Source organism: Myotis brandtii, unplaced genomic scaffold, assembly GCF_000412655.1.
Source record: "Myotis brandtii unplaced genomic scaffold, ASM41265v1 scaffold751, whole genome shotgun sequence".
NCBI lineage: Eukaryota > Metazoa > Chordata > Mammalia > Chiroptera > Vespertilionidae > Myotis > Myotis brandtii.
The window spans coordinates 210,638-221,744 of NW_005370994.1; the positions used below are offsets into that span (position 1 = coordinate 210,638).

The following is an 11,107-nucleotide window of genomic DNA, read 5'->3' on the forward strand; positions in this document are numbered from 1 at the left end:
GGAGTGAACATAAACATACAGATGTTTATAATTACCACTTACAAGATTATCTGCTTTCATTCTCCTTACCCCTCCTCTACAAAATTGAAAGGTTTGTGCAAGCAGGGGCTTAGGGATAGCATGCCCTTCTCCCAAATCCTTTAGTAGAATTATGAAGTGGCAATTATATCCCACAGGGAATCTCAGAACCAGATCCGGAGGGAATTGGCACAGGCAGCCCTCTGCTGGGGAAATAAGAAAACGCAAACACCTCAAAGGCTCTTGGTGAACTGTAAAGGGCACTTAGGGCCCTTAGGGCAAGAGAGCTCTCAAAAGGTATTCGCTGAAAAAAATGAATTTTTAAAGCTAAAAAGTCATTTTGAAAGTTGAAAGTGTGAATGTTTATTTTGGTAAATCTCGAGTACCTGTTTAAAATCTCTGAGCCTCAATTTTTCATCTGTAACGCACAGAAATGTCACATAAGGTCATTTTGAAAACAATGTCAAAATATGCAGCAGACAGTAAATGCTTAATAAGTGACAGCCATTATTTTAGCTTTTACTCACATTTCATAATCTTTGCAGTAATCATTTTACCTTTTGGAATAAGTTCTCCAGTGTTTGCAAAGAAGGACTCTAAAGAATCATAGAAATTACAGCTAAGAAAAACCTGTGTGTGTGTGTGTGTGTGTATTTAAAAAGCATGGTAGATGGCTAAAAACCATGAAAACAAACTTTGAGATTTGTTCACTGAAAATGTTTATTAAGGTGTTAACGTTTTATCTAGTTGACTCAGTATTTGTATAATTTAAAACTCTGAGTTGCCCCTGAATAATCCAGATGTCTACAATATAGACATAAACTACCATGCTTCCCAATACTTAACATACTCAGATTTCTCTCACTTCCATTAACCTTTCAAAGTTACACTCTTTGAGTTCACAAATTCCTCTCTCTCCAAGTTTTAAATTGTTTAAAACTTCTTAAAAGAGGAAGTTGAAACTCCCAAGTCGACAGCCTTAATCTGCCACACCCAATGTGTCCACATAACCAAATAATCACAATGAACACTTTAAATATCTTACAATTTGTTGGGGTCCAACCCCAGCAGGTCCAGGGGTTCCCAAAGGTGTGGACGGAGTCGGCGAAGAAGGAATGACACGGAGACAGCGTTTAGTTCATCAGCAGCCTAGCCAGGTTCTCTAGCCAGGATCTCCACAGCCAAGTTCTGTGTTGTTGTTTTTTTGTTTTGTTTTGTTTTTCTTGTTTGTTTTTTTAAAAACGTTTATTTTTCAAAAGAAAAACGGCAACAGCCAATTGGAAACCTACTTATTCTTCAACTCCAATTTCGTTTTCTTTAAATTTAGAAATGACTTACTGATTTACTATTTTAAACAAACCCCCCCCCTTTTCCCCTTTAAGTGTTTACCATCTACTCGTGCTGAATCCTTCCAAGGAGATTGCTCCAGCGTATATCTCCAGGTCCTCGCTTTGCTCCTTTTACCAAAAAATGCAAAACACAATTCCATCGTGCATCTTAAGGGCTCCAATCGTCAAAAATGGGAAGAAGAAAAACCTTTGGAATAGCCAATTAAGTTGAATAAAAAAAAATCCACACGAATGCGGTTTGGTTGGGGCAGGAATCCACTCCTATGTTCCTGGTAATCTGATCCCGCTCCATGAATCCTTGTAATTCATCCTCCCTATCCTATCCACATTATGATTTGAATCCAATGATCCAGCTCCAAGGATTGGATCCAGTGAGCCCTCTCCAATCCAAACCTTTATAACCAGCAAAACCAAAAAAGAGGAGGCAAAATGTTAGATACTGTAATCAAAAAAGGTTTCTGGGGAATGATGAGTTATGTCTGTCATCAGTTTAACAGATGTACATCAATAACTATCAAATTCCCCAAAACAAGTTTCTGAATGGTGTTCAGATAAACTTTAGAAACTTAATCATCATAGAGACTAATTGGAAGAAGCATTTTATATTTACAGTTCAACTGATAATGCCAACACTTGTTACTGTACAGCGTTATTACAGGTTTTGTGGTTGCAAAAAGTTATGTATTTGAAAAGTTTACTGGTATTGTTACCCACCTAAGTCTAAACTAAATCTAATGCTCCCATCTGCAATTTAATTTGTAAATTAAAGTGTTTTAAACATGAGTCAATTATGAATATTAGTTTAAAGGGGAAGATGATACTTAAAAGTATATTCCCAACTAGATTATCTACACCAATATGTTGGAATTCTATAATTTGCTTTCATTTTGTCTTAAAAAAATGAAATAGCAACGCTATATCAGTCACACAGAGGACATGCAGATTTAGCAGTATTGATATTATACTCTATCTGGTTGGAATTAAAGACACCTTGTACCCACATGGACACCGACAGCAGGTCACACATTAACAGTTGTAACTAAGCACTGTGACAAATTAGCCAGTTCTTCCCACATTAGTCCCTATTAAAACAAAAAAAGGGGGGGAAGGGAGCAAAATAAACTGTTACAAATGGGCAATATAATTTTTCCACAATTGCCAAGGTTTAAAGAGCAGAGCAATTGTAGGTAAAGATAACTGCATAAGATGTTTGCAAGTGTTTTAAGGTAGATGCATATATATCATTTTTAACGCTTGCCTTTTAGTATAAGGTCAATACTGCCAATTTCATCTGTGACAATAGCACTTGGAGTCATACCATTGCCTCCATTATTGATCTGATCCTCCTCAATCCTCCTTTTGACAATCCTAAAATGATTGAAATGTGCTCCACAATCCTTAATCCAAAGCATTCTTAATCCATCTCTTCAGATATGTCTACAGAAAGACACATGAAAAGCAAGATAAACATAAGAACTTCCCCAGGTAAGATAACCACAAACACCCCCAACATCCCCGTTCACACAAACCAGAGAATAGACATTTGCACAATATCACAGTCTGAAGAGAATGGAGAATTAACTAAATTTAAACAATCCTGTCTACGACATCACTTAAAATACAATTTATCAGACATGAGGGGAATGTAGATGTTAGGAGCAAGGGGAGATTACACAAGAATGCAACACTTTAGCCCATTCTGAACAAAATAGTTTGAATTAAAAAAATGAAAAGATTGTACTGAGTAAAGGAAAACTGTATACAACATGGGTTCTACAAAAAGTGTCACCAATTATCTTATGTACGAGAGCGAGATCTGCTATGATGGGGAGAATAGCGTGGTGATCCTCTGCTTCTCCTTGGGGAGTAACTGCGACTCCTGCTGTTGCTTCTGCTACGGCTTCTGCTACGACTACGGCTTCGAGATCGAGATCTTCCATAACTTGGACTTCTGGGCCCATCAACTTTAACCCGGATGTAGGCAGTTTCTCCCTATTGAATAGACAGAACTTTCGATTGAAAGATCTAAGCTTTTACCTGTGTTCAGGCATGCTGAATGAGTACAATGTAGCTAAAACCAGAAATCTGGCACTTTACTTGGGCACCCTTGCCTGAATCTTACCTGAAAAAATCCACTGTTAAGACCACTGTATCCAATTCTGGCCAAAGAAAAAAATAAGTGTATAACCTACCTCATGAGATCTAAACTTAGTGTTATCCAGTTTTCGAACTGCATAGGTCATATCTTCTTTCCGTACAAACTCCAAGACACCAGAGCCATCTCGGTAAACATCAGCATAACATACATCACCTGCTTCACGCATGTGATCCTTCAAATCCTGCCAGCTTCCACTTGGAGGCAGTCCAGAGACAACCACTCTGTTCTCAGAGCGCCTGGATGGGGGGCCATAGCGGCCTCGGGGTGCTCCACCACCTCCACCCCAGCGGCCGCTTCGAGGAAACTCGACCCGCAGATGGTATCCATCGTAATCGTAGCCGTCGCGACCATACACCGCATCTTCCGCGTCTCGCGGGTCCTCGAACTCAACGAAGGCGAAGGGTGGTCCTCCGCGGCGATTCTTGAGATCGATGCCGCAGATAGCGCTGTATTTGTAGAATACGTCCTCAATGTCCTTGGTTCGAATGTCTGGAGGTAAGTTACCCACGTAGATGCTACAATCGTTGTTCCCTGCTGGACCGCGAATCACACCACCTCGGGACATGGCGACGACGAAAGCAGACTGGAGAACAGGCCTTCCCACCAAGCCTAGCGCACCAGAGAGCGAACCTGCAGCAACACCTCGGCTCCTGCGGCCCCTCCAAAATGGCACCTTTATCTACTCCGCACACGGATATCCAAGTTCTGTGTTGTGTTGTCTTGTTACATCTGTATTTATACCAGTTGATTTTATCCTATCAATTTCTATTCCAAAGATTAGGGCATTTATTTCTCCATTCCAGGGAGTAAAGATTATGTAGCTTAAGCGTGATTGTTCGTAGTTAAAGTGATTAACTACCCGCCTGGCACTTAGTTAAGGGGTTTTATTCCCTCCCTAACTTAAGGGAAAAATCCCTACCTGGGGAAACAACCTTTCTCATGGAGGTGGTCCTGTTTAAAACACATAGCGCCAAGAAAGGGAGCAAACATATGCCATATACGCTAGGTCCCTTGAAACATAAGCTGTGCAGATGTTTCTTCCCTGCAGCGACTGTGTCAAGCAGCAAGGGTGGACCGGCTTCTGGCAACAATTTTTGTCAATTATGCCCCATAAAGTTGAAAAAAATTAAAATCACACATGGAAAAAGCCTTAGTCTGAACCAACACTGAGAAGTAAAGCAATGGAAGAGGGTTTTTTATTCATCACTCTGAGCAAAAGCACGAAATATATGTATTACTTCATTTTTCCATAAAGAGAATGAACTTTGTATTTAGAGATATAAAAAATTAGGCGTCGGGATGTGTTTTGGGAGAATGATCAATAAGCCCCTTATCAATTGTTGGTTCCTGAAACCAGGGACCATCACCTCTCGAACGCATTAATCTTCGTACTTCCATCTCCTTTAACCTGTAACAAATGAAATAGCAATATTGTGATTCTAACATTTCCAAATGCAAATTTAATGGATAGAAAACAACCACTAGAGAGCTTTTTGCTTTATGTAAGTATAATGTCCCTCTACAGATCCATGTGTATGCATAAAAATAATATATACCTATAAGCAAAATTTAGGACTTATTTTTGACTTATATTATGTTGTTCATATAACACATATTGTTTTTAATCCCCAAAACATTGCTTGAATTGGTAATCAGTTCTCTCTTCTGTCCCTGCTTTGTCTGGACAGAGCGCCTTCACTTGAATAGTGGTAATGCATTTCCTGTCTTTAATGCCTACGTTTAAGGCCATATGCTGTGCCAAATGCTAGGAATTAAAACATGAAGATGCCTTCTTGGAGGAGCTTACATCCCCTAGTTTATACTGGCTGTCCATTACCATTAGGACAGAAAACCCCTTGAGAGCAGGAATGGTATCTTATTCAACAGCATCACACTAAGTCTGGTCAACATCAGACAATTGGTATTTGTAAAGAAAACAAGAAAGAAAAACCAGGATTAAGAAAAACATCCTCCAACTTAAGACCTACTTACTTGTCCTCATCCTTCTTCACAACTAAATAATCTCTATTCTATAAATATACTTTTCTCTCTTACAGCCAAGCCTTTGTACAAACTACCATATATTCCTAAACAGTCCCTCTCCATCAAACCTTTTACTTACAATTTATAGACTACATATCAACTTTTTCATATGACTATAATTTTATCACATTTAAATAATTCATTTTATTAACCTTAACCACCTCACTAACCTAACCCTAGGAGCATATTTATCTCTTATTTAAGATTAAATATCATCCTTTTCCTTTTCTACTCTTTAGAATATAATTATCCAAAACCCAAGTAATTAAAATATTCACAAAAAGAAGACTGGTTAAATAAGTTATGGTTAGCCCATAGAATGGACTATTCTGTACCTGAGGAAATTCTATCACAGAAGATGATAGATATACCATTAGGTTAAAAAAGCAAGGTAAGAAATCAGTGTGAAGCATCTTCCCATTTCATTAAAAAAAGAAAGTAATCATTTGTGACTATGTATATATGTACACATGCACAAGGTTTTAAAAATCTGGAGGAGCCTGGCCGGTGTGGTTCAGTGGTTGGAGTGTTGGCCCGTATACCAAAGGGTCTTGGGTTCAATTCCCAGTCCTAGTCAGGGAGGCAACCAATAGATGTGTCTCTCTCAGATCAATATTTTTTTCTCTCTCTCCTCTGCCACTCTCTCCCCTCTTTTCCACTCTCACTCTCTCTGAAAAGCAATGGAATAAATATCCTTGGGTGAGAATTAACAACAACAATCTGGAGGCCAAAGATAACAGTTAACTCTGGGGGAGTCAATCAAGGGATAGTTCCTTTCTGTTTTATATCTTTCTTAATGCTTCCATTTTTCAAATACCTAAACATATACTTTATAACAACTGTAGGTACTCCTGATTGCACACTGGCATCTTTCTTTTGGGGGTAGAAGTCAGGGTTTTGGTTTTGGGTTTTTTTTTGTTTGTTTGTTTTTTAATATATTTTATTGATTTTTTACAGAGAGGAAGGGAGAGGGATAGATAGTTAGAAACATCGATGAGCGAGAAACATCGATCAGCTGCCTCCTGCACACCCCCTACTGGGAATGTGCCCGCAGCCAAGGTACATGCCCTTGACTGGAATCGAACCTGGGGCCCTTGAGTCCGCAGGCTGACGCTCTATCCACTGAGCCAAACCGGTCAGGGCTGGTTTTGGTTTTTACTTTGTTTTCAAATTGTTTAGGATCTCTATATTTCTAAAGAATTCTGGGATCTGGTCTTTTAATTGGCACTCACAGGTATATGTCTGAAGTTCAAAGAAGTCCAGTGTTACTAAGTATGAGCTATACTGTTTTTCCATGCTCTTAAATACTTAATGACAGCTGTATGTGGTAACTCTATATATTAGTATATGTAATTACATATTTAGAATATAAGCCAATCATATGTTCTTTTAAATATTATTCAATATCATCAGGTTTTATAAAGTACAAAGATTAAATCAGAATGAACAGAAAGCAGATCAAGGTAGTATGTGGCCAAGAGCAGGGGAGGAGGACTGACTGGAAGAGACAGGAAAGAGGCTCACTAGGTCAGCGAAGCGACCTTGACAGTGTGGTTACATCACTATATACTTTTGTAAAAAGCCCACTGAGCTTAATGTGCACATTTGACTGTATGTAAATTTCACTCCAAACCCCCAAATAAATCTCAGATAGGATCAAATTTAAAAGCAGCAGAAGGAAACTGAGTGACCATTAAAAAAAATAATTTTGGATTTATATATTTACTTATTTAGTTACTATCAGAGACCTGTGCATAACACAAAATCCCAGAAGCTAAAAACCTGACAAATAAGTAAATAAAAAATAATTAAAGCAATGTTACAATGCAGTGTTCAAAACATATTAGCTACTACTAATTTTTATCTGAAACATAAAAACACTTCTACATTGCAAAGCATTCTACACTGTCAAAAGACAAATGACAAACCAGGAAAACATAGGTGTAAGAAAAACAGAAGTTAATTTAACTAATGTATAGATGAGTAGAAAAATGGGCAATTTATAGAAAATGAAATGTAAACAACCAACAGATATATGAAAAAATACTCAACCTTACAAAAATACGAAATGGAAATGAGATAACATTTTTCAATTATCTCATCAAGCAAAAATGTTTAGGTTGATAAATTCCATTGCTAGGAAAGGTATGAAGAAACAGAAATTATCACATACTGGTGACAGAAAAGACAACTGGCACAACTTTTTTGAAGGGTTTAGCAATACACATCTAAAATTTAAAACATGTAAAATGTGGCTTATCAATACCACTGCTAGAAATGTATATTCCAGATATACTGAATAAATATGCAAAAATGTATGTAAGAAATATTCACAGCACGTTGCAGAATATTAAAAAAAACCTGGAAAGAACCTAAGTACTGACAATAGGTGACTGGATAAAAAAAATTGAGGCACATCAATCTAGCAAAATATATGATGCATCCATGAAAAAGAATGAGGCATATACTATCAGAAAAGACCACCAAGGTATTTTTAAGTGAAACGAAGACAGGTGAAGAACCATGTTTAAAGAGGATTCCATTGTGTTAATATGTTTTCAAATGATACATAAAATATATTTTTAATGCATAAAATTTTTTGAGGGGAAAACATATAATGGAAATCATTAAGTAGTGGTCACCTCTAAGGACAGACTGGGTGGAGGAGAAAAAGAAATTGGGGGAGGGGAAGTGGGAGGAGAGGACTGCCTTGCTCTTAGGAGAATAGAATATTTTAAAAAGGATTTTTTTTAATCTGACAGATATTATCTCCTAATTGTTTGTCTCCAGCTCATAGTCTCCACTCTGAACAGGCTAACTCTCACCCATCTTCATTCTTTTACATAGAGCAGCCTATAGCATAGAAATAGTTTTATTAATTTTTTTTCTTATGATTTGACCATACTAAAGGATTTCCTTCCCACCCCCACTTTTTACCGTAATTCAGCCTTTTCAGCTTCAATGTGAAGGATAGCCATTGTTCGCTCATAATTCTTTTCAGGACTATCATAGAAAGTTCGGGCAATCCATCTTGATATAGGATGCTATGGGAGAAAATTTGTGTAAAATTAGTTTCTGAATAGTATTTTGCTTTTCCAGCATACTATTCTGTAAAATGACAATCTCAGATAACCAATAACACTCACCATGTGCCAACTACTTTATCCATTAGCTGCATACTTCCCCCACAACCATTTTATGGAAAACAAACTGCACAAAGTTATAGAGTTACTAAGCAGCAGCAAAGTAACTGTGCTGAGTATCTAAAGTGGCAGATTTAGGAGCTAAATCCAAGGTTTGGTGATCCAAACAAATGGAGCTCTTTCTATCAGTTAGGAAAGATAAACTAATTGTGTGGCTTATATTAAGATTTAATAATGAAGTACTTCTTCCCTAAAATATAATTCACTCAGATAATAAAACATGAAAGGATATGCTCTAATAAGGCCACTCAGTACAACACTTGTAAAGACAAGTAACAATCAATCTTGGATTTTAGTAGCAGTGACAGTGTGGTAAAATGACTAACAGTGCAGGCTCTGGAGTCAAGACCACCTGGGTTATCTCTTGTACAGGTCACTTAATCTCTTTTAAGCCTTAAGTTTCCTCATCTCTAAAGTGGGAATACAGTACCTTTGACATGGAGTGAGATATTTGCAAAACACCACAGTGCCTGCTACACAGTAGGTGCTCAATAAATGACAGCTAACACTAATATTTATAAAATCTTTCCTAGAGTATTGAACTTGGGATAAATTGTGACTGTTAATCTGCTTGTTCAAGAACACACCGCAGTCATCCTTTTAAAAACCATAAAACTTGCTCTAGTTAGTTTTGCGCAATGGTTAGAGTGTCGGTCCTTGGACTGAAGGGTTTTGGGTTCAATTCCAGTCAAGGGCAAGTACCTTGGTTGCAGGTTCAATCCCCGACTCCATGTCAGGATGCATGCGGGAGGCAACCAATTGATGTGTCTCTCTCACGTTGATGTTTCTCTCTCTCTCCTCCCTTGAGTGAGGATTAATAAAATGAATAAATAAATAACCATAAAACTTAAAAATAATACAATGAAGAAAATTACCAAAAGAAGCTCCTTATAAAAAGTGAGCAGAGCCCTAACCGGTTTGGCTCAGTGGATAGAGCGTCGGCCTGTGTACTGAAAGGTCCCAGGTTCGATTCTAGTCAAGGGCATGTACCTTGGTTGTGGGCACATCCCCAGTGGGGGGTGTGTAGGAAGCAGCTGATCGATGTTTCTCTCTCATCGATGTTTCTAACTCTCTATCCCTCCCTCTCCCTTCCTCTATGTAAAAAATCAATAAAATATATTTTTAAAAAATGAGCAGAAAATGTACTCATCTACTTGATATAAAAAATTGAATATAAAACCCTATCTTAATTGCTGAATTAAGACATTAACCAGTGCACTGATAAGACAGCTAACAGAAGGTAACTTGCGGTGATTTACAGTATACTAACCTTGTAATATTCCCAGTGTTCTGGGATATAGCCTTCTGGAATTTCTGCTAACTCAGCTTCACCTAATAAGAGAAAATAGTGATGTTCAACTTCAGCATCAGGAGTGTATAACATTAAGTCTGCACTATGTAAGTAAGAAACGAACCTCTTGCGGCTTTAAAATGACCTTCTATTTATATCAATTAAGATACCTAATATTTTAAATTCACTTCAATATGGTTGAAAATCCATTCATTAGATATGAGATGTCTTCTATATGTAAGACATTATCTGCAGGATTATATGAGAATTTTGCATTTTGTGTTTATACAGTATACCAAGATATAATAAAGACATACTATTCCTTCTGGCTTTACCAATACCAACTAAACAAAATATTCTAGGATTCAAGATATTAGAAGTACTTTGAGCAGAATTTCCTATAAAAATCTAATATTTACTCTCATTCACAATTCCATTCTTCTGTAGATTATAACTTTACTAGAGGCCCGGTACACAGGATTCATGCACTGGTGGGGGGTGTGGCCTGTGGGGATCGGCCACTGTGGGAGCGCTGCTCATCCCGGTCAGTCGAGCGGGAGCGTACTACCACCAGGGAGCAGCTCCTGCGTTGAGCGTCTGCCCCCTGGTGGTCAGTGCACATCATAGTGACTGGTCAACCGGTCGTTCTGCCGTTTGCTCGCTGGGCTTTTATTATATAGGACTAGAGGCCCGGTGCACAAAAATTTGTGCACTCGGGGGGCGGGGGGAGGGGGGTCCCCCAGCCCGGCCTGTGCCCTCTCGCAGTCTGGGACCCCTCGGCAGATAACGACCTGCTGGCTTAGGCCTGCTCCCGGGTGGCAGAGGGCAGGCCCAATCCCTAAGTGCAGCCCCTGGTCAGGCTCAGAGCAGGGCCGATTGGGGAGTTGGGGCGCCGCCCCGTCATGCACAGAGCAGGGCGGATCGGGAGGTTGCAATGCCACCCTCAGTCACGCTCAGGGTAGGGCCGATTGGGGGATTGGGGCACCGCCCCCTGTCACACTCAAGGCAGGGTCGATGGGGAGGTTGCGGCACCACCCCCTGTCAC

At 38.8% G+C, this 11,107-nt stretch overlaps 2 protein-coding genes across 3 annotated transcripts in view; both read right to left on the bottom strand.

The window, feature by feature from the left end:
* Positions 1-1,255: 1,255 nt before the first annotated feature.
* On the bottom strand, positions 1,256-4,237 carry LOC102262240 (serine/arginine-rich splicing factor 1). 2 transcript variants are annotated; one of them, XR_001359950.1, is made up of 3 exons: positions 3,560-4,237; positions 2,686-3,359; positions 1,256-1,760 (listed from the first exon to the last, which is right to left on the bottom strand). XR_001359950.1 is itself a non-coding variant. In XM_005883003.2 (2 exons), exons 1-2 carry the CDS (start codon positions 4,088-4,090, stop codon positions 3,165-3,167), a joined length of 726 nt encoding a protein of 241 aa, XP_005883065.1. In that variant the 5' UTR covers positions 4,091-4,237; the 3' UTR covers positions 1,256-3,164. The 2 variants fall into 2 exon arrangements, 1 of the variants encoding a protein (XP_005883065.1); XM_005883003.2 differs by having other exon boundaries at positions 1,256-3,359.
* Positions 4,238-4,699: 462 nt separating this feature from the next.
* NDUFB5 (NADH dehydrogenase (ubiquinone) 1 beta subcomplex, 5, 16kDa) overlaps positions 4,700-11,107 on the bottom strand; it is a 15,150-nt gene continuing 8,742 nt past the window's right edge. Inside the window, exons 4-6 of the mRNA XM_005883005.2 lie at positions 10,042-10,103; positions 8,506-8,612; positions 4,700-4,933 (exon numbers count right to left, since the gene is read on the bottom strand). Of these exons, the coding sequence (XP_005883067.1) occupies positions 4,813-4,933; positions 8,506-8,612; positions 10,042-10,103 (290 nt within the window). The 3' untranslated portion in view covers positions 4,700-4,812. The remainder of the gene's footprint in view (positions 4,934-8,505; positions 8,613-10,041; positions 10,104-11,107) is intronic.

Bases quoted from the DNA above. Each gene is read 5' to 3' on its own strand.
- LOC102262240 (XM_005883003.2), bottom strand. From the start codon at position 4,090: ATGTCCCGAGGTGGTGTGATTCGCGGTCCAGCAGGGAACAACGATTGT. The intron at 3,360-3,559 runs GTAGGTTATACA...TCTATTCAATAG, and splicing joins CTAAGTTTAGATCTCATGAG to GGAGAAACTGCCTACATCCG.